Source organism: Thermobia domestica, chromosome 8, assembly GCF_964235325.1.
Source record: "Thermobia domestica chromosome 8, izTheDome1.hap1.1, whole genome shotgun sequence".
NCBI classification, from domain to species: domain Eukaryota; kingdom Metazoa; phylum Arthropoda; class Insecta; order Zygentoma; family Lepismatidae; genus Thermobia; species Thermobia domestica.
Window position 1 is genome coordinate 151,764,935 of NC_137461.1, and position 24,842 is coordinate 151,789,776.

Consider the following 24,842-nt stretch of genomic DNA (forward strand, 5'->3'; position numbering starts at 1 on the left):
ATTTTCTTCTACATTAAATGGTTGTTTTCTGTCCATGCTTCGATACCACCCCTAACGTTCAAAGGGTGGTTTCTACCCTTAAACCGCGCCATTACCGAAATAAAAAAAATGTGTGTCGATTAATTTTCGATGTTCTACAAGTGTGCAAAGTTTCATTTAAGTCAGTGAATGACACTTCCGTAAGTCTCCTTGTTAGAAAACTTGTTAACAAGGATTAAATAATTCATAAGAATTATTGCTTCACGATATTTCCCAAGAGGTATTAGTTCAATGAACGTAAAATGTTACCTTATACAGGAGTTCCATCGAATTATAACAGACCGCTCGCTCATACCATCAGCGATTGTGGTTCTTGGGTACATCAGCTTTATGGAGTAACGGCCAACATTGCAATTTGCACTACAAAACTATGTTGAAACACATGCAGAGCAATTTAATATCCTTTCCCTGAAATCTTTTCATAAGTAAACAAGGATGCTGTAAACAATGCTTTAAAAAGTACAAATGAGCAGAAATCCATTGAACTGGAGTCAGGGCTATTGACAGGAATGTTATGAAAGGAAAATCGCGGCTGCTGTTTCTTGCTTCAAATAATGATAAAACCGGATGGTATGAGTGGTCACTTTGTTCTGTTCACCGCATTTGGTTCATGTTCGCGCTGTACAAATGAGAGATGTCTTTCCAATAGATTTGGGTCATGATGGATCCCTGAAAGTAAGGTAGCATTCTTTTTTTTTTTTTTTTTTTTTTTCGCCAAACGTATCTCCAGCTTCCTCTCATAAACCTATATGACAATAATCACAATTCTATCTAGCCTGTGAAAAAATCAGTATGTTCCCTTCGAAAGGTGCCATGAATTGCTAGAGTGTTAGCATTCGCGTGAGATAATTGTATGCCTGATTCAGTGTCTTCCATTTTGACCTTACTCCAAGTGTCTTTCGTACAGTTGTATTACCTTCAGCAATGTGGCGCTGAAGGGGATTGTGAACCCGTGAATGTTGTGGCTGACAGTACTACACCAAATTTAATCTTCGGCGACAGATTCTCCTGGTCTGCGAGTCGACAAAATCCACGAAGGACCTCAGTCGATAATTTGCGCTGATAGTTTCTGATAGCCACTTTTGATTGGTAACTGCTTCTGAATGGGCATTATTTACGAGTATGTTTTCCTGGCCACACTATCTTTAGATGAAGTCATTCCGATGATTAAACTTTTTCCTGATATTGTTTCACTATTCGATTCTACAGAAAAATGTGTAAGTCAAAGAGCCACAATGTACTTGCTCTTAATGTGACTGTTCGGACTCACCAAAAGGTGTTGGGATGACAACTGGGGAGCTACTTAAAGGAAAACAAGTAGAAAAATCCGCTCCACTCTAGGTAGCATCATTAACGGTGAGAGAAGCCGATATGTTCACCAAACATCATTCGAAAAGGAATAAGTGTCACAAGTCGGCTGCTTCACCCTGGCCCTAAGGGCTATTGAAAAGCATTTTTTTTTCCTTTTTAGGAAGCAAAAGATAGTTCTCGCCTGAACAAGACCAAGGAAAACTGAATTGCTACAGAATACGTTATGTTGAAAATGAAAATGAGACGTGCAGCTAATATCCATACAATTGCAAACTTTTTAGATATTTATCGGTATAATTTTGTGTTACTATGCTATTGTTCCTATTTCATTTTTTTTTTTTTTTTAATGACAAATACTAGATAGCAATAGTGAAGACAATTTCACCTTATGGATAAACCGTGATAAATGAAAACTCAAGCTAATATGAGTTAAATACACCATCGTACGAGTGATTATCTCAACATATGAACATGAAACATGCCAAGAAATATGCGATGTATTTAAAATCTGCAGATCAGTATAAGTAAGGTTTGTGAGATTGTTATTTCCTCTTTATTCAGAATATTTTAACTACATATAATGATTTGAGTTTTCCTTCACATCTTCATACCAGGAATGCTACATAACTGTAAAATGAGTTTTAATAATCTGAAAACATTTATTTTGCTCTCTTGCATCTCTTGCAACACTTGACTTCTTATTTCTTTAGAACACAATGGCGTATTATATGTTGTAGTTATACATGTGTTTGGAATTACTATTCTTCTGTATAAACGTAGAAACTGACTTACTTCAATTTTTTGTTTATCTAGATTCACTTCCATGGGTACAACTTTGATTCCCTTCATGCTCATGTTCCTCGTGAAATTCTTCCTGAGGAGTATGGTGGGACCAAACCAAAATTTGATAATTCTCCTTTTATTGAAACTATAGCAGAATACGACCCTTTATTTAGAGGTAAGCAAACATCGGCAATAATTCTAAACTATAAGATTACAGTGGGGGAAGAACTAACCGTTCTTCTCTTGCTCTTTTAGATTCCCGACTACGTCTAGCTGTGCTACGTAATAGACTCGAGTAAGTCTTTTGAGAAGTGCACTCAGCAAAGACAAAACAAACCAAATTTACGTAAATATATTAATTACTATATTTGCCGGCGTATAAGACGCACTCCCCTTTTTGGGAACGATTTTCGAGAAAAATATAATATGTTAAAATTTTATTAATTTCCATTATTTTTTGTTCAAGCATTAGTTATATTTTATTTACTTTAATGTAGGTATTTTACTTTAATCATAAAATGTAAACAGATATGCTGTAAAAAGAGAACAAAAAATACATGCGTTCATGACAAAAATACAAGAACATGTTCTATGTAATTTACATTCACTTAAATGGCTTGGACAGAAAGAAAAAAGAACAAAAATAAATAAATAAATAAATACATGCGTACATGACAAAAATACAAGAACATATTCCATGTACGTTACATTCACCTAAAAGACTTGGACAGAAAGATCACAAACTTGTTTTGTCACATTGGAAGACTTCAGTCATCACTGTTACTGCTATCAGCAGAACTTGAAACTTCATCACTTGCCGTTTCACCAGAAGCAGAGCTACCACTGTCTTCATACAGTAAGTCGTCCTCAGAACCATCCATATCGTTACTCATTCCACATTTTTTAAATGCATTTATGACAGTTTCCTGTTTCACTTCATCCCATGAGGCTTTCACCCATTGGCATATGTGAGATACTGGGTTTCTTCCTTCTTCCTGTGGGAGTGACTTCGAAGTCAGCAGACCTCATCCACGTATTCCATTTCTCTCTCATGAATCCCTTGAAAGGTTTGTTGATAGAAACATCTAAAGGTTGAAGCTGGCTTGTCAATCCTCCCGGTATTACGGCTATGTGCGTTTTCATATCATGCAGTTTCTTCTTGATAGCCTCTGTTTTGTGCGTACGATATTCATCCCAAACAAGTAAGGACGGTTTCCTTAGTCCTCCAGGGCACCTGGACCACACCTTCTATATCCACATCTTAATTCCGTTTTCATCCATGCAACCCCTTTCATGAACGTGAATCACTACACCATTTGGTATTTGTTCTTTTGGTAATGTTTTTCTTTTAAATACCAAGAATGGCCTCAATTTCGTTCCATCTGCACAACATGACAACACAACAGTGTAACGAGTTTTTTCATGACCAGTGGTTTTCACAGTAACATTTTTGCCCTTTGAGTTCACTGTTTTATTTGAAGGTACATAGAATGTGAGAGGTACCTCATCCATATTGGCTATTTGCGAAAGTTGAAATTGTTTACGTTTTCTGATTTTTAAGACATAACTGTGAAACTGTACAGTTTTGTCCTCATATTCAGCTGGCATCCTCTGTGCTATTTTAGTTTTTACACGCATAGAAAGGCGATTTCTTTTCATGAATCCGGAATACCATGAAGTTGAACTAGTGAAATCAGTGATACCTGTACGCTCTGCCATAGATTTTGCTTTCTGGATTATCATCTTTGTAGACACTGCAATCCCGTCCTTCCTTTGGTCCTCAACCAATTTTCTTACATCATCTTCGAGTTGTGGCCATTTGACGACTCCTCTGCGAAGATTATGCTTAAGTCGCTTTGCTGCTGAAAGTTCATTTTCTTGTTTTCGCCAGGTGCGAATCATCTTTTCTGTAGGGGAAGGGCCAAAATGACGTTCTGCGGCTCTATTCCCATTAGCTTTTGCATATTCTATAACCTGCAGCTTAAAAGCTATGTTGTAGCTGTGCCTCCGCGACATTTTAACAACTTGCCACGATAACGAAGATTAAAGAACTGAAGCAGAACACGATGCGAATCTTTCTTAGCTTTTGTTAGTCATCTATTCATAAACAATGCAAAACATAAAAACTGTGGTTACAAGTACTACATAAAAGAACACCGTCATCCTTTCAAAAACAATGTGGTGAAACAACAATCGGCGGTTACAAAAGAACACAGACTGTTTGGTCTTTATTCAGCGGTTTATAAGAACCATGCCGACAAGTTCTTAGGCATATTCCTTTCGGAAAAACAATGTTATCGGTATCTTTGAAATAGTCAACCTGATGTCAGCACCTTCTTGGACCCTGATTTCAACAACACAAAGGAGAAGCAGAGGCAGTGAAATATGTCTTCGAATTACCGTTAGTTGCATAAGACGCACTGCAATTTTACCGACAATTTCCAGGGAAAAAAGTGCGTCTTATACGCCGGCAAATACGGTATGCAAACAATAGTTGAAAATTATTAAGAATGGTTTAGGTGAAGATTAATATTATTTACTAGTTGTCAATATACTAATTGCATATATTTCTCAATATACAATGAACTATTGACTCAATTTCTATTGAACTATTGACACGATTTGTATATTCCACATGTAATATGTTAGTATTAACGAAGTGTATAGGTCAGTGTTTTGCTAATGCAGTTGATGCAGGATTAGAAAGATAAATAAATGAACGATAATAATCTATTAAATGTGAAATCTTTCTCTATTCCTTCCGTCAAACGCACTTTAAAAATGTGACTTTTTGTGAACTGTTACTTCTGAAGGATGACAGATTCGAGATTCTAGTTAATTTGTACATATATATACGAGGATGGTTCAGAAAGTAATGCCTCCAAGGTGATATCTTTATTTGTATTTGACAGATAGCACCGATACAGGTATCAGTAGAAAACTTGCAATGTCAGCTACAAATGGTTGTATGATTTTTCAACATAGTCTCCATTACGTACATTACACTTGCACCAACGCGAAATAAGGTTTTTCATACCGTCGGCGAAGAATTGGGGCGACACCATTGCCGAACTGCTGTTCCACCTTCGCGTCACAACTGTAGCGTTGGCTCTTAAGGTGATCCTTAAGTTTGAGGTGGAACCAAAAGTCGTAGGGTGCAAGATCCGGACTACAGGCAGGATGAGGCACAATGTCAACAACACTTTGCCAGCAGATGGGGCAACTTTGAATTTTTTGGCGGAGGAGAGAACGTGTGGCGGCACTTCATCGACTGCGCTCCGTTTCCGAGTCATAATGGTGTATCAATGACTAGTCGCCAGCAATGAATGTTCGTGGGCGCACAACCTTCCGCAGTCAGAAATTCAATGACAGCCCGCTGCTCCAACCGGACGTCACCACTGGATGCCATGGAACGAGAAGAGATAGGAAGATGAAACAAGTGACATTCTATAGCTTAAACATCAGCACATTAATGATAAACAGTTCAGAATGTTTGCAGTAATAGTGGCCAAGTAGTGGGCCTAGAGGCATTACTTTCTAGATCATCCTCGTATAACCTACTAAAGAAAAATATTTGCAATATAGTATTATTTAATAAAACGCTTTTCTTAAAACACCTTCAACCATATGTACAGTTAAAGTGAGACTGTCTCATTAATGAAATCGATCTTATTTGATACATTTCAGATAAGAACATGAAAATTCTCATGGATGAAAGCATGATAATTTGAGGTTATACGTAGCCTATTGGTAATTCTTTTTCTTTGAAACTAGTTTCGAGGATGGTGAAATTGAGCGGTTTAACTAAATCAGTCTGAAGTTTTATGGGTAAATCTGTGTATCCATAAAGTTACAAGTTAGTTTATAATTTTCATGTACTTTTAATATTTAGTTCCATGTAATTATTTCGTAAATGCAAAGAAGAATCCTCATTTTACCAGACTTAAAAAAAAGGTTCTGAGTTTAACCTGTATGTGTGTGTAGTTCTACGCGATTATCTCAAAAACTGTTGGCTATATTGCGATGTGTTTTCGCTAACCGAATAAGCTATTCCCAGAAGAGGTCAGTACATATATAAAAGATGAAAAAAAGTATTAATTAATTAATTAAAAAAAACAATTAGTGCAACCCCTAATTAGAAAAAAATTATCCTAAGGGACACGGCAACCAGAAGTTCAACAAATTAAGGCGGGTTGCAAACAACTAAAAGGTAATAACACTTTTCAGCCAGCTTTCCTCGAACGATTTAGCACTGTTGAAGGATATTTCGGGCATTGACGATGTCGTGCTTGTTTACATGCCGGTTTTGTTAACTTTCGTCAGAATACCATGCACTTTTCTTATAATTAGTAGTCCACTGCGAGAAGCATCTTGGCGATCGAAATTTCCAGAACAGCAGCAACTGTTTTACTGACTTTTTTATCCATGTTTCCCGTTTGAAATGCATAAATATCCGTAGCCTACTGAAAAACAAACCTATAGGGAATCATGATGGTCCATTGATAGAGGCTTACATGTGGTTTCAAGAGTTAGACGTTTGATTCCAGGCCATGTGAGTTCGTGACGAACGACATTGAAAGAGAGGGAGAGGAGGGAGAAAGATTCAAATATGAGGACAGACAGGGATACATTCACGTATATAAGCTTAGAATTTGAGAAATAAATTAACGAACAATATCTATATGCTGACGAGAGTTGCAAATTTCTGAAGCATAATAATAATCATAGATTCTCTGTAAAACTTGTGAGCATCACACCCGCAGTTGTCGAATTAAGGTGGGGAAACTCTTTTTTGAAGCATCAGATGATTGCATAATGAGAGAATGAAGAATTCAAAAATTCACAGCTTTTGGAGGCGGGCTTCGAATCAAGAACCTTTAGTTTGTGAAACCACGAAATTAACCACTCGCCGACGGAAACTGCTATTTGATAAACCAAGTTCTCCCACATCTCGAGAATGCTCACACTTTCGATGCATGAAAATTCGCAATACTCCTATTGTGTCTGTTTCCCATTTGAAATGCCTAAATATCCTCAACTTACTAACAGCAAAGTTATAAAGAATAACAGTGATCCATTGCTGTTGCGCTTAAATCTGGTTTCAAGAGTGGAAGCTTTGATCCCAGTTCATGTGAGTTCGTGAAGAACGACATCGAAAGTGAGAGATTCAAATATGGAGACAGAAAGGGATACATTCACATATGCGAGATAAGAATTTGAAAAATAAATGACAGGACAGCATATTCTGAGAAAAATTTTATTTTTTAAAGCATAAGAATCAAAGTTTCTTAGTAGAACATCACACTCGCAGTTGTCGAATTAGGATGGATAACTGTTTTTGAAGCATCGGATGATTGTGCAGGGAGAGAAAGATCTTAACATTAAGAGGATAAGGAATTCATAGCTTTCGGAGATAGATTCCCAAGTTCTTGTCTATGAAGCCACGACGTTAACCACCTACCTACGGGGAATGCCACTTGATGTACCAAGTTCTCACATATTTCAAGAATGCTAATACTTTCGAGGCATGAAAATTGTAAATATACTCTAATTTCTATTAGAAATAGTTATTTATTATAAACACTCAAACAGTCGTTACACTGTGTCGAAAAAGTGTGTCTGAGGTGCATTGTAGACGAGAAAGTTCAGCGTTTGACAGATCTCGTAATTAGACGTTCTCACCTAACAATCAGGATCTAGATATAGTGTGTATATATATATATTCGTAAACTATTAACCTAGATTATATAAAATACGAAATCTGATAAAAGAGTACAGGAGATAAAAGTATTTAAAGCTAACATTGTAATCTACGAAAAATCTCATTCACACATTAGTCTCAATTTTCTACAAGCTCTCCTTGCTAACCTAGTAGCTAGAAGTCCCGGGTTCAACCTTGACTTCTTCGACTCTTGGAACTGGATGTAAGCGTTCCAGCAGTGGGCAATCATGACACTGAACACGTTGTTTAGGAAATTCGAACAGGAAATATGGACAAAAAAAATTTGTAAAACAAGCGTTAAAATTAACTAACTCTATGGCCTATGGAACCCGGAGATTCAGTGCCACATTCACAAAAGGTCTCCATTGACTTCTATCTTTAGCCAACTGGATCCAGTTTCTACCTTGTATTCCTATTTCTGCGAGATCCTTCTTAATATTGTCTTCCCATCTCCGCCTAGGTCTTTCTAATGGTAGTTTTCCGATTAGTCTTCCAGTTAAGACTTTGAAAGCGTGCTTACTTTCTTCCATCCTGGCTACATGACCTGCCTACCTAAGCCTCCTAGACTTGATAGCCCTAATAATGTTTGGTAAACCGTATAAATTATGTAGTTTCTCGTAATGAAGTTTCCACCATTCCCGTTCCTCTTAGGTCTGAATATTCGTCTCAGGATCTTATTCTCAAATACTTTCAGTCTACGTTCTTCCCTCAGGGTAAGCGACCATGTTTCGCAGTCATACAGAACAGCAGGCATGATTATCGTTTTATATATTTTAAGCTTCAAATTCCTCGACAGAGTTCACGACAACAAGAGATTTTGAACTGAATAATAGCACGAATTCCCTGCTTTTAGTCGACATGACTTCGTGAATATGATTTTCTTCTGTTAATATTGATCCTAGATTTTTGAAAGTATGCACTTTATCAAAAGTATTTTTTGGTAATTTAACACATCCATAATTTGCCGTATTAAGATCCCAACGAACTTCCATGTATTTAGTTTTATGTGCATTTACTTCTCAACCCATGTCCCTGCAAGCGTTTCATAAGACCTCAGCATTTCTTTCTATTGTTCTTCTATCATCCCTTATTAAATTTACATCATCAGCATACACCATAACCTGGTAAATAATGTTCAACTCTAGGCCCTGGGTACTATATTTGATTTTTCTTATAGCGTATTCCAGGACAAAGTTGAATAATAATGGCGACAACACATCTCCTTATTTCAGGCCATTCTGGACGTGAAAGCTCGTGTACAGAAATTTTCCTACCCGGACTTTACTTTGGGATTCATTTAAACATATCTTAATTAATCTAATTAAATTCTTCAGTATTTCAAATTCTGTAAGAATGTTGTATAATGTTTCGCTCCTAACCGAGTCGTAAGCCTTTCTAAAATAAATAAACAATTGATGTACCGGGGTATTGTATTTCCACTTCTTTTCGAGTATTTGGCGAATGATAAATACCTGGTCGATAGTTGATCGATTTCGTCTATATCCGCACTGATACTCTCCAATAATTTAATCTGTGTATGGAGTCAATCTTGCTAATAGAATGTTTGAAAGGATTTTGTAGGATGTTGGCAGAAGAGAGATACCTCAATAATTATTACGATCAGTTTTGTCGCCTTTCTTGTGAATTGCAACAATGGTTGATTCTTTCCAGTCTTGTGGCATTTTTTTCTTGTTTCATATGAGGAGAATGAGTTTGTGTATCTTGTTCCACAATTATTCGCCTCCAGCTAAAATTAACTCAGCCGGAATTTCGTCTACAACCGAAAATTTGTGTTCCTTTAATTTCTTTCTAGCGATTTACTTCTATTCGGTTAGATTCTGAAATATACGGTTCTGTGATGTATTTCCCTTTCTCCACGCACATTATTTTTTGGCTGTTTTGGGTGCGTGTTAGGGAAATCGTCAAAGAAACCTTTCATCTTTTTAAGATGCTATCTGTATCAGTGAGAACTGTTCCGTCAGCTTTCTTTAGTATATATATATATATATATATATATATATATATATATATATATATATATATATATATATATATATATATAATCTCGGTAATATATGATAGCCTTTCTTAAATTCGTTGATCCCTTTATACATACCCCAAATGTTTTTATTTTTACTATTATCTTCAAGTTTCTTAAGTTTAGGTTTCAAAAAATCGCGTTTCTTTGTTCTGAAAGTTTTGGAAGTTTCCCGCCTGGTGTCTGCGAAATTTTGTGTAGTTATTTCATTCGAATTTTGTAGCCAACGTAATTTTGCCTGTTTTCTGTTCTCTGCTAGTTTAATGCATTCCTGGTCGAACCCTGGTTTGTTCCTACGTACTTCCGCGTGTCCCAATTTTTCTTTTGCTGAAATTTTTATGTTCCATCTAATTTCAATCCAAGCATCCTTAACACTGGTGCACTCCGAATCTTCTAAAACCGAGAATCTATTCGAAATGTTAATCTGGTGTTCCGCTCTTACCTGGCATTCTTCTAAATTCTTTAAATTAAATCTCTCCATTTTCAGACATTGAATATTTCCTTTATTCAACGAGAATCTCTCTCTTATTATCGCATCGGATCGGTAGTGATCAGTGTCGCAATCAGCCCCTCTAAACGACCGAAAATCAATTATGCTAGATTGTCTTCTTCTATCTACTAAAACTTGATCAATTTGATTATGTGTTTTTCCGTCCGGTGAGGTCCAGGTGTCTTTATAAACGTCAGAATGTGGGAATTTTGTACTCTTCACAGTAGGTTTTTCAAATGTTGCAAAGTTCACGAGTTTAAACCATTACGAGCCTTATGGAGATTTTCGTTCCCTATAATCGGTTTGAAAATATCCTCTCGTCCTACCTTCGCATTGAAATCCCCTAATAGAATTTTTATATGGTATCGCGGGAGTTGGTCAAATATCTGTTCCACTTCTTCGTAAAAACCTGACTTTCGTATCATCATCCTTATCTTTTGTTTGGGCATGTATATTTAAATCAATAATATCACACCACCGACCCTTAAGAGTAATAAAAGAAAGTCTTCTCAGTAACAAATTCAATGCGCTTAATTGCTGACATTCTTCGTTTCTGAACGAAAAACCCTGTTCAAACTGGTGATTTTTATTTCCCTCCCTGTAAAAGAATGTAAAATTTTCGGAATTCGCTTTTCCATTTCCTTCCCACCTTACTTTCTGAACTCTTACTAGGTTCATCCTGTATTTCTCTAACTCACTTGTTATAGATTTTAACGCACCCGCCCTATTCCATGTTCCAAATATCATCACCATTTTCTTTTGCTAAGGTCGTGCCAAGTTATCAGTCATAGTCCGAGGCTTCTGTGAATGTTTCTGAACAAGTGCCTTTTTGTTACAGGATGAGGTTGTTAGCCTCACCCAAACTCCGAACCTGGAGGACTACTGCTTGTCGTCTATCCGCGACTACTTATTCAGTATATTCGCAGGGGGCGGGGTGGCTCAGTGATAGAGCGTTCACCTCCGATGCTTGGAATCCCTGGTTCGATCCCAGCTCGTGCCGTGTGGACTTTTTGATGCACAAACCCCGTGCTCGTGGGTTTTCTCGGGGTTCTCCCGTTTCCTCCCACTTTCCTCATTCCATCATTTCATTCATTTCTCATCTTCACAGTTTCCTTTAGCCTAACCAGCATAATCGTAGGACGTAAAACTTTAAGATTTCATTACATTTCAGTATATTCGCAGCTAACCGTTATATCTATGGGCCTTCTCGATCCACAACCCGAGGACGCGCCATGCCGTAGTGACAGGAACCCACATTACATGGCCAAGCGTTAAAATAGACATATAAAATAGGCAAAATATACATAACATACAACGCAATTACTCAAGAACTCTTATGAACATTATTTGCATGTAGTTACTGAGAAAGAAAGGAAATTAATCATTGAATAACACTAATTTCTTTTAGTATTTTGTAAGTAAATGAGTCCACGCCAATTTATCTTTGAGTGAAAGAAGTATATTGCGTTACAGCAACGAATTGACGATTGCACTTTCAGACAATTTGCATCTTTACCAAAATAAAATTGTAAAATATATCGCAGTTGTGGACAGGTCACTCATTTTCACGCAGTAATATCTTACATTTGGTTCTAGAATTCCAACACTGTACTACCATGAGCAAAATAAATGACGCGTCTCTTTATTTTGAAGTTTTTTGAAAATATCTCCGTTTTCTTTATATGTTCGAAATTTCGGAAGGTTTCCCCAGCAGGACAGGTTAATAACAAACCCGCTTTTAATATTTGTGTTAGATATTAGCTTAAAATAAAGAAATTAGAAGCAAAAAACATTAAATCGAGAGAAATCTCGAGAATTACCAACTCTGCTAAAGTGGGAAATTTTCAAGAACGCGAGGGAATTCTGCAGTTCAACACGAAGCAGCGACATCTATGTCATTGAGAGAAGCGTGGATTAGATCTACAAACGAAAATTTTAACGAAATATTTCTAGTATGTCTTATTATATGCATTATCAGCGAACTCCAAATATATGAATCTATGCTAAGTATTAACGTATAGATAGTGCAAATAGTGGAAATTACCTATGGAAAAAGACGAATTGTTAGCCCAATCGTAATGAAAAATCGTCTTTACTGTAGAACAGGTTCAGCTTACGTAAGAGAGCAAATAGCTCAGTTAGGTAAAGCAACGAGTTTGTATACCGAAGGTAGACGGTTCGAATCCCGTGGAAGTACTATTGCCATTTTTATCACTAAGGTTATTTTATTTATTTTTTATTTGGGAAAGAATCAAATTGTAACATATGTGTAAAACTCATGACGATACCAAAAAAAAAAAAAAAAAAAAAAAAAAGAAAGAAAGAAAATATCGTCGCATTTGCATTAGTGTCTCTAATTTTTGTTTGCAAACAGATTCGTAATTATTTCCCCTGTGCTCACTGATGCATAACGAATGTTTTCCAGTAAATGTTAATTCTAATTTGGAGAATTTTAGAGTTTCACAATGTTTCTCACTACATAGTCTTCTATCTACGTGTTTGGATATTTTGATAACAGATTTCCCTATTAAATGTTTAATTTTCTCTATAAATATTTGTCTTAAATTGAAATTGTTTTGAATTTACTACATAAGCAAAGTTGCCCGAAGGAGGGGAGCTCAAGTAATAGATATTCTACGTAAAAGCAACCTATTGTAGAATGATTATGCTTCTTACCTTCAGCACATAATCTTAACGTTAGAGAGTCAGAGAGAGAAAAATCCTGGTTTTTCCTCCTCTATGACCACCCATCTTAAACCTCTACATATCATTGTTCGTCTCACATAATTTCGGCTCTCCAAAGACATTCATATTTATTATTATTATTATTATTATTATTATTATTATTATTATTATTATTATTATTATTATTATTATTATTATTATTATTATTATTATTATTATTATTATTATTTAACACTCTTTATTCTACGTGCCATCTCTCCATTTTTCGATACAGCCCCCTTAGTACTATGAAACTCTCTTCTTCCATAGTGAAATGGAAAAAGATCATATAATTGCCACTACTTTACAAGAATATAAACCAAAAACGTCAGTAGAAAGCACATTATAAAATTTACTTTTTGAGGCTCGTTTTGGTGCCCCTCTTTCTCTGGCGCCCCGGGCAGTCGCCCGGCCCTTAGTCCGCCCGTGAAAGTACGGACGCATAACTAAGGACTGCGGAGGTGAGGTTAACCTTCATGTTATGCCACTGGTTTGACGTGTTTGAAATGTTCAGTAAGTGATCAGTTGGTGAAATAATTTCGACGGTTACTAATGTTTAAAATTTAGCTAAGACAAAGCTACCTAATCAAATACATTTGATATCGCGATGTCACAATTTGATTTTTCCTCACATAAAAAAGATAAAAACAATAGTAATAAAAACCCTTACTCGTACTGGGCTCCTAACTAACTAACAACCTAATTCTTACAGACTAGTTGCTCTGACCAACTGAGTTTCGATTTCTTACGCGAAAGAAGTCTGTTATATTAAGAGGCATGCTTTTCATTATCAAAAGCTGTTCGAAGTAATACGAACATGGCTTAAGAACAGAGACGGAACTGAATTACCACTCGATTGACCTTGAGGGCAAATCACCAAAGCGTAGCTATAACGTAAGTTCAGCATGCATTTCTCTGGAGTTGTGTTCAGTATTCCTAACTGCCAGTCATGCTTGTTCGTAGGAGTAATATGTTACAAACCTAACCTTTCGATAGAGCACAATGACAGAGAATCAAAATTAATGAATTCTTGCCCTTGTGAACTTGGGATACCACCATGTGCAATAAAACTGTCGCGTCTTCTGAAGTGATATTTTATCGAAAATAACTCGTTTTCCTTTATATATCCAAAGTTTTTGAGGGTTTCAAAATGAGGAAACGTTACTGACAAACAAGGACGCATTTAGGGGTGGGTCCAGGTGGTCCGGACTCCCCTCTGAAATCCCAACTTCTCTGTAAATTTAGCCTAAATTTAAGGATTATCTTTTAAATTTTATTATAATTTATCCTAATATTGAAGTCGGACTTCTCCCGAAATAAATTACTGCATACGTGCCTGCTGACAATTTTCAATATATTCCTTAAATAAGTAAAATAACTAAATTAGGAGCAAAAAAGCTTCAACACGGGCTAACTTTTGTCCACTGCCAATATTGTTAGAAGGGATATTAATAGCAAAAACTGCTAGGCAATGCTGAACCTTGGAACTTCACTCCGAACAGCAAGCTTATTATTGAGAACTACATATGAAACATTTTATCAAAACTTATCTAGCTTTTACCTGGCATGAAATTATTATATACACCAAAATTCACTCTCCTAAAATGTGTATCTAAATATTGCTCTACGTATCTACGAAGCAATGAAAATTATTTATCGAAATATGTGAGCAGGGAATTCTAACAGCCAGCCATTTTATTTAAATCGTAGTAAACCCTGTAACCGGGCGTTAACGTGAAGACAAAGCTTGGTCCATTGGTAAAGTGTTGGAAGAATATAAACTCAATGTTCGTAGGTTCGAATCTATCCACTCACCATAACATTTTGTTCTTATGTGTAACGATGAAATAAGAAAGAAAAAATGTATAACCGTTAAGACAAAACTTCAACCAAGTCTGAAGAGAACAATACTAAAATAGTAATACAATGACGTCAACCAAAAATTATTTCATGTAGCGTTTGGACGAAATTACAGCTGTTAACAATTGCAGAAATAAAAACAGACTGATAGCTGTAATGCAGTCTAGACTTCTGAATGCATTTACTTCCTGAAAACTTCCGTCTCGTCATTGGTATGCCGTTAATCATTGTAAAACCTTTCAATTGGAAGTGAAATGACACAAACTAAAACAGTTTTAAATCAATAAACGTCTATGTGTAAAAGTAGGTGTCTTTTATCTGTAGTTCTGAGTTCCTTTTACTTTGAAGTGACAAATGAGAGAAGAAAGTATGGTGTTCGAAAAAAAAAATCAAATTTGAGATTTCAACGAATTTACACGTATTATAGCCCCTAACACCGAAAAAGTTATTTTTCGATACATGTCCATCAGTTCGTCCGTCCGTTCGCTACACTTTTCTGTGCACTCGCCTAGAAGCCATACCGTTCAACTTAACTGCACCAAATTTTAGTTTAAGATTTTCATAGTATTTCCTATAGTTTTTTTATTTCCCTCCTACTCCCAAAACAAGGGTAGTTTCCTGTACGATGAAAATAAAAAAAAGATATTTTCTCATAACTGGCTCTAACGATCTTCTTTTCTTTCTTTTTTTATAAATCAATACTTAATTAGCAACCCTATTTTGTGGTATAAGGCATTTATCTGAGAAAAATCTACAAGGGGTAGTTTATGCTAAGGGGGTGAGTTTTTCTCAGTGATTTTCTCAAAATGAACTCAAATGTTTTCGTTCATATTTCATAAATAAAGATTTCATTAATAACTTATCAATATGGCATAACTCGTTTGTCCTAAAAAATGCGAGGGGTAGTTTATTCTTGGTGGAGTGTTGTCTGGGCGATTTTCTCAAAAACGACTCAAAAGAGTTTATTCATATTTCAAAAATAAATATTTCGTTAATAACCGAACAATATGGCAAAACTCGTTTGTCCTGAAAAAATATGCGAGGGGTAGTTTACTCTTGTGGGTGTTTTTCCTCCACGGTTTTCTCAAAAATGAGTCAAGCAATTTTGTTCGTACTCAGAAATAAATATTTCATTAACAACCTAGTAATATGGAATAACTCGCTTACCCTGAAAGAATCCTCAAGAGATAGTTTATTCGGGGAGTTATTTTTCCCTCACGATTTTCTCAAAAATTACTCGGACAATTTTATTGATAATTCATAAATAAGTATTTCATTAATAACCCTGTATTTTAGTATAAGTCATTTCTATGAAAAACAATTACAACGGATAGTTTATTTTTGGGGTCAAGGTTTTTTCCCCGACAATTTTCTCGAACGACAGGCGATTTTGTTCAAATTTCGCAAATAAATATTTCATTAATAACCAAAAGTATATCTTAACTCATTGTTCGAAACAATTCACAAGAGGTAGGTTACTCCTGACGTGTTCTTTTTGAACGACTTTCCCAAAGTGACTCATTTGATTTTTTTTCATATTTCATAAACAATGATTGCATTAATTGGTCTATTATATGTCTAATGAAAATGTGCTCAAAGTGTGAGTTAGTTTTGTAGTATGGATTTTCTTCAATCGAAGTTTTTTATTCGACAATCTGACATTCGATGTATTTGAATAATACGATAATTTTATTCGTATTATCCAAATACACACTTCAGTAACAACTGCGGCCTAACACAGTTAAGAAATTGAATTGAAAAAGTTTAGTGCGGTGACCCTGTAATTGAATATTTTTTGAGAAACTCCCTAGCTTTTTGTGGTAAACTCAGGCTTTTCTTTTTCGAGCGACAAAAGAGAGAAGAAAATATAGTGATTGTGAAAATAATATCAAATTCAGATTTCAACGGATTTACATGTTTCATGGCGTCTACATACCGAAAATGTGACTTTTCGACACCCGTCCGTTCGGCACACTTTTATATGCACTCGCCTAGAGGCCATGCCGTTCAACTTATCTACACCAAATTTTAAACTTAGGGTTTACTTAGTATTCTTACAGGAGCTTTTCCATTTTTTCCTACCACCTAAAATAAGTGTGGTTTACAAACAGCCGAAAATCGAAACGCTATTTTCTCAAAAATGGTTTTAACAATTTTGTTTATTTTTCATTAATCAATATTTAATTAACAACCCTATATTGCAGTATCAGATATTTCTCTTAGAAAAATTTACGAGGGGTAGTTTATTCTTGGAGGTGACTTTTTCTCGACGATTTTCTCAGAAAAGACCCTGGCGAATTTTGTACACACTTCATAAATAAATATTTGACCTTACAACATGGTATAAGTCAATTGACATGAAAAATATATGAGTAGTAGTTTATTCTTGGACTTGAATTTATTCCCAGTGAGTTTCTCAAACACGACCAGTTGGCAACCCTGTATCTCGACAACGAAGCTGAATTCGAAAACTGCAAGAGGACCATTTGTCTCATTTTGATGTCACGAATCACCTCCCGAAGTTTGTGGACATCTTTCAGGTTCACCCTTAATGAAGCTTCTTTTCGAAAAGTTAACTAATAACTTTAGGCATTGTTTATCTTTTTTTAAATCACAAATGTCGTTATTAATTTTAAGGCAGAGAACTACTTCTGAGAGAATAGATCTTGAAAAATAATTTTAAAACTTAGACTTTTGTTTTCGAGACATTCCAGACAAGACGAGACATTTTACAAGCTATCTCGTGTCCAAAACATTTGCCTCGTATTATCTTGGGTGTCACAAAGCGCGTCTTGTCTCTTTCTCGAGACATGTCTTATCTCGTGCGCATTCGTTAACACTTGGGAAGGATTATCTTTCTACTCAAAGCATTGTTTTTATAATGGTTGCATATTTATGATAATTGCTGTCCACATAAATTACAGTCCTTTCAGTTGAATTAATTATTATTATTATTATTATTATTGAAATTGCAATATCTAGTTTAACGTTGGACGATTATGCACCTACGCTAAGGGAGAATGATGATGAATGAAATGGTGAAATGAAGAAAGTGGGAGGAAAATGGAAAATCTCAAGAAAACACATACCCATGCACACGGTATTTGTCCACCTGAAATTTCACTTGGCACGAAGTGGAATCGAGCCACGGACCCCCTGCACCAAAGGTCCCTGCAATGCTTTATTATTATTATTATTATTATTATTATTATTATTAATAATAATAATAATAATAATAATAATAATAATAATAATAATAATAATAATAATAATAATAATTGAAGCGAGCTTAACGAGTTTCAACCGTACGACTCAACCAACGTTTGGGTGCCTGTTCGTTCGTCTGCTCCTCTCATAAAAGACATTTCATTTTAATGAAACTAGTAAGTGCCTTCTTTTAGCTCTGCGAAGTAACTATTGCTTGGAATATGAATCTGCAAAACATAAGAGGTAAAATTAACCAAATGGTGCAAGTTTCCACTTTTATATACAAAACAATTTTGCAATATCAACTACGTGAATCTTGTCCCATAAAGAAGCCGAAACCCCTACACCGAAGAGCCCTCCGAGATTTGATCATTGTCCACACGGACTGAAATTGTCATTTGAAGCCAAGACTTTAATATGAAGCCAATAATTTCTTTAAAATAGACGGAAAATTCGGAAGTTATAAGCATTTTCATATTTTTGCCTTTTCCCATAAGGGAGCCGTAGCCCCCTATACTGAAGACCCCCCCCCCCGGAGATTTGATCATTGTCCACTCGGACTGAATTTGTCATTTGGAACCAACACTTTAATACGAAGCAAAATATTTCTTTAAAATAGACGAAAAATTCGAAAGTTATAAACATGTTAATAATTTTGCCTTTTCTCATAAGGGGGCCGTATTAGCCTACACTGAAGAGCTCCACGAGATTTGATCATTGACCACTTGGACTGAAATTCTCACTTGAAAAAAAAAACTTTAATATGAAGCCAAAAATTAACTTTTACATCAATTTAAACTGACTGGGTTCCGGTTCCCCCCACTATTGTTTAGTTTAGTTAAGTGGTAATTTGTGACAGCTTCACATCATCAAAAGAATGTTTCACTTCCCCTCCCCTCCCCCAGGAGTTAGTGCTGGATCCATCACTGGAATCAATAGACACTCTTCCTATTCTTTTTGTCACCCTTGATTGTGTAGGGGCTCCCTCGTACAAATAAAGAAGCGGTAATATTACAATCAAGGGGCGCTATATATTAGGTATTTTTTTAGTTACCTACCCCTAACCGCACAGCGCCATCTTTCGTAGAATAAAAAATATTACGTGATATCCCAATCATGAAAGGGGAGAGGATGCTGTAAATATATTTCTTATTCATTTTGTCTGTCCTGCTTATCAAAAATTACTTTCTGTTGGAAGGCTACTGAAATGAGAGGGGCAAAATAAAAAGTCGTACCTCCTACATGGTTGCTCAAATAAGTACTAAAGAAAGCATTTTAAACTAAGATATTTTAAGATTTTAACTAGGAAACTAAGATATCCTACATTATGTAAGGATGGCATATTCAGGATTATTATTATTATTATTATTATTATTATTATTATTATTATTATTATTATTATTATTATTATTATTATTATTATTTGAATGTTTTTGGAGCACCGAAATTTTGTGAGACGAACAATGATATGTAGAGGTTTAAGATGGGTGGTCATAGAGGAGGAAAAACCAGGATTTTTCTCTGTCTGACTCTCTAACGTAAAGATTATGTGCTAAAGGTAAGAAGCATCATCATTCTACAATAGGTTGCTTTTACGTAGAATATCAATTACTTGAGTTCTCCTCCTTCGGTCTACTTACCTTATGTAGTAAATTCAAAACAATTTCAATTCAATACAAATACATTGTAAAACTTTTCCGTAATTAAACATCTAGAGAAAATTAAACATTTAATAGGGAAATCTGTTATCAAAATATCCAAACACGTAGATAGAAGACTATCTAGTGAGAAATATTGTGAAACTTTATAAAATTCTCCAAATTAGAATTAACATTTACTGGGAAACATTCGTTATGAGCCAGCGAGCATATGGTGAGCAGTGAGCACAGGGGAAATAATTACGAAACTGTTTGCAAACAAAATTAGGGACGCTAATACAAGTGCGACAACAGCATTTTTTCTTTTTTTGGTATCGTCATGAGTTTTACACATACGTTACAATTTGATTCTTTCCCAAATAAAAAAATAAAAAAAATAACCGTAGTGTAGTGATAGAAATGATAACGGCACTTCCACGGGATCGAACCCGCTACCTTCAGCATACAGACTCGTTGCTTTAACTAACTGAGCTATTTGTTTTTTACGTGAACTGAGCCTGTTCCGGTAGAGACGATATTTCATTACGATCGTCCTATCAATTCGTCCTTTTCCATAGAGATAATTTCCACTATTTGCTCTATCTTTATGTTAATACTTAGCATATATTCATATATTTGGAGTTTGCAGTTAATGCATATAATAAGACATACTAGAAATATTCGTTAAAAGTTTAGTTTGTAGATTTAATCCACATTTCTCTCAATGACATAGATGTCGCTGCTTCGTGTTGAAATGCAGAATTCCCTCGTGTTCTTGAAAATTTCCCACTTTAGCAGAGTTGGTAATTCTCGAGATTTCTGTCGATTTAATGTTTTTTGCTTCTAATTTCTTTATTTTAAGCTAATATCTAACACAAATATTAAAAGCGGGTTTGTTATTAACCTGTCCTGCTGGGGAAACCTTCCGAAATTTCGAACATATAAAGAAAACGGAGATATTTTCAAAAAACTTCAAAATAAAGAGACGCGTCATTTATTTTGCTCATGGTAGTACATCTACTAGCCCTAACTATCAGGTGTTAAATGATGTTAGGCTGGCCGCGCTGCAACTGATATACCTTGAGAATTGGAACACTAACACCATCTCATGTGCAAAAGGCTAATTACATTTTAGTTTACAGGGTTGCGCGTTTCACCAATATAATCAGGTATTCTCAAGGAAGGCTGTTATTGATAATTAATTTATGCATTTCTTTACATATGTTAAGTAAAGAAACCCATTATATAGGGAGTTCGTCTTACCTTTAGTTTAGGTATCTAACTAGACTACTGCGTAACGGAAAAATGAAAAACTAAAAACCAACACATATTAGAAAGAAAATAACTGATTTCAAAAATACAGTAAAAAGCAAAAAATAAAATAAAACTATTTAAGAAAAAAACAATCAACTTCAAAAACACACTAAAAAGTAAAAAATACAAATCTTAAAAATATGAACCAATTTATAAAATAAGCCACTAAAAGGCAAGAAAATAATAAATGCTCTAAAAATCAGACGTTAATATAATAATAAAGCGCTTGAAAGCAGAAAATAATTTATTATCATTATCTACTTGTTTTTTAAATAATCGTACCAAGCCAAACATATTAATGACTCAAAATTTTCATCGAAATAATTTTATATTAGGCAATTTGTTCGGCTTGGCACGACTTCATTTATTAGTCAAAATTTAAAATAATAGTAAAATTATTTTTTGCTTTCAATCGCATTATTATTATTATTATTATTATTATTATTATTATTATTATTATTATTATTATTATTATTATTATTATTATTGTCTACTTTTTAGTGCTTTTATAATATTTTTTGCCTTTTAGTATCTTTTTTTAAGTCGGTTCATTTTTTTTTAAAGTTTTGAACTTAGCTAATCCTATTTTATGTCCATTGTATATTCGTCCTATCAACGAATTACAAGTATTGACAAAATTATGAAGAAAAGATAATGATTGAGGGTTAAGGGGAAGTATTACAAACTTTTGCGCTATAGTTTCTTTTTGAGTGAGTATAAGCTGTACTTTCTATAGTTATCGAGCACATACGTAACAAAAAGTATAACATTACATTACTGCAATCTTCTAATGGTGTATTAATTTTTACTGTTGCAGAAATGAATAACTATGGATATGCAGAAATCAAATAAATCTTACTACGGCAAAAAGATATAAGAAGGCTACCGAAACGATTTCAGCTGATGGTAACTCAACGAATACAGCAGAAAATGAGGAATAGAAGAACAAGAAGGCATTTTGAGAAATCAATTCCTGAGTTGAAATCGAAGAACGCATTGAGCGGAAATATTTTATTAAACATAAGTAAGATGTATTTCTACAAAGCTGCCTCGTTAAACTGAGGGTCAAGTCTTAATCAACTGAACTTGGGATTTCATGCACCAACTTTACAATCATTCGACCACCAGAAGCACCTCTGTAGTATCTTTCTGAGAATGACTCCCAGTTCTTCTGTCATATTGCACATAATATTCTCTGAAACGACAAACTAAGTATAACATTAGGGAAAAACGCTTTGTTTTAATCCACACCTGGGTTGTATTCGGCATTGGAGACTGAATGCTATTATTTAGTCGATGGATCGTACCAGTGTAGCAACGACCGGTTTCAAAATTTGTTGTGCAACATCGACTCGGAGTTCACACCTTTGCTATGAACTCTAGCGGTCACAGTCTTTAATGTTGTTGATATTATGCACACCTTAAGTCTCCCTTAATGTTAAATGTATAGTAGAATCTTGGCAAATATTAATGTGTCATCAATTTCCGTTATGGTCAAATCAATATTTTCGTTTTATCATTGACTCTATTTCCACATCATTTGCGCATTGAAACTTGTCAGCTTTCCAGTCATTGTTCTTGGCATTAATGCTCATCCATTTTTGAATCTATTATACTGTTAAGTTTGAGAGATCAAATTATCTCACGAGCCCTTTTAGTTATGAGAATTGTGCACAGGATATGGACTTCTAATTAAAAATAAGCGAACGTACTTTCAGTATTTTCGAACATTATGCTGCTTATGAAAGTGGTAAGAACCAGTCCCTATAATATTCTAATTTTCGATTTTACATTCATGGAGATTGTGCCAAAAATTTATAGAAGTTAGGAATTAAGTTTGATGTGAGGGGAAAACAATCTTACTTATTTTTAGCGTTATGAAAAGTTTTTAGAGATAATTTGTAAGGGTTTACGTAATACCAATAATCAAACTTCGATCATCAGGTACATTTTAAACCAGAGAAAAATCATATATACATATCATATTTTCCGTTATTTTTATTCCTTACGTACGAGCAACAAATCTTATACTAGTATTCAATATAATCGACAAAAATTGTCCTTGGACGTAACAGACGCAATAATTAATTTCAGCTTAGTAAAGAAAAAAATAAACATTAAAATGTATTTCGAAAAATGTTTTTCTCTTATAAGTATATGAAAACCGAATTTTTGAAAAGGAATATTAAAGTATGAAACTTGTTTAAATGTTTTTATTTCACCCTACCCTAAATCCAACCTTATTGTGGCGTGGTGCTTCAGTATAAATGCTCTATGAAGAACCTCCTCGAAAGTTTTCATTACAATATTTATTGTAGCAAAAACTGTTAATGAGTTACACACTATGCTGGATAAATGTAGCAGATATTTTCTATTTTGAATACTACTATATGTGTTGTATATGAACTCATACTCGTTAAGAGTTTTCGTGTGGCTGATTTCTTTATTATGCTCATTTCATTTTGGAAACTCTACATCAAACAATGGAATTCACGTCTAAAGACAAACTTTCCCAATCAACTGATAGAATGTTAAGAACTCCAAGTAACATTCCAATAGTAGTCTTAAAAGTGTGCATGTAGGAGGTATTTTACATAAAGCACAAATTATAATAATCAAACTTGAACGTTTGGGAAAACAAAGTCTATATGTTTACTTAGTTCCAATTCATATTACACAGCAAGACAGAGATAAAGCAACAAAAGCCTTAGTCAAATAAGTCACATTAGTTTACAATATTCCGCAAATTTTACTTTCAAATCAGAGTGAAAATGTTATTAAAAATGTTACGGTTAAACACATAAATTACTACAAATAGAGAAATTAGTAACCAGTCTTTTCTATCAGCAGATCAATTACTTAAAAAGATTCGATCAATTTAACAGAGCATGCACACCATTTTGTTTCTAAAAGTCAAACAAATTGGAAAAAATGCTACATTTAAAATTAGCTCGTATTTCTTTACACTCTATACACCACGCAAGCTAATATTAAAAGTTTAACATATATTAAATTTATGCAGGGTGTCCATATGAAACCTCATCAATTGCATGGAAACTATTAGTGCCAGAGAATAACGGTTTGCGGCTGGTGTATATATGCACTTCTATATAGGCCCCATTAGTAACTCTTAGAATGTCAAGTCGGTATTCAGTTTCTCATCTCTGACATATTCACGAACAACGTATGAGGGTTTCGAACCCCAAATGCGCACATTGTGACGATTCACCTTGCCTGATGTGTGGAAGATTCCCTCATCACTGAAAATTACCTTACCAAAGTAATCAGGATCATCCTCGATCCGTTCCAGAATCTCCATTGCAAACCTGGTTGGTTTTGCAGGTCATCGGCCTGTAGCGCCTGAACGATTTGCATCTTATATGCATGCAGTCTTTTGTGGAGCATTTTATGTTCCATTGAACGTCGGATGTTCAGCAGGCGTGACGCTCTGCGAACTGACTGTTGGGCTCCTAGTGAAGGCCTCCTTGACCTCATCCACAGTTACCTAAGACGTTTGTGCTTTGCCCGACCCAGGCTGTCGGTTGACACTTCCCGCGGCTAAAAACTTCTCAAACCATGTTTTAATGGTCTTGACGCTTGGTGAATTCCGTTAATACTTTCGTGTGAAGTTCCTTTGCACGGTAACTGGTGATTTAGTCTCAGCCAACCACACCATATACTCTTGTGCTGTTGTCATCTTGGTTCATGAACACCTGC

The 24,842-nt window shown here is 35.0% G+C and overlaps 1 protein-coding gene across 3 annotated transcripts in view; it reads left to right on the forward strand.

Moving 5' to 3' along the window:
• Nucleotides 1–23,327, forward strand: part of LOC145693292 (alpha-tocopherol transfer protein-like) — a 104,979-nt gene extending 81,652 nt beyond the window's left edge. For 2 of the 3 annotated variants that reach the window (XM_081769144.1, XM_081769145.1), the window contains 2 exons: nt 2,164–2,308; nt 21,943–23,327. In XM_081769144.1, coding sequence (XP_081625270.1) covers nt 2,164–2,308; nt 21,943–21,977 — 180 coding nt within the window. In that variant the 3' untranslated portion in view covers nt 21,978–23,327. The remainder of the gene's footprint in view (nt 1–2,163; nt 2,309–21,942) is intronic. The other variant, XM_081769147.1, reaches the window with a different exon arrangement.
• Nucleotides 23,328–24,842: the final 1,515 nt, after the last annotated feature.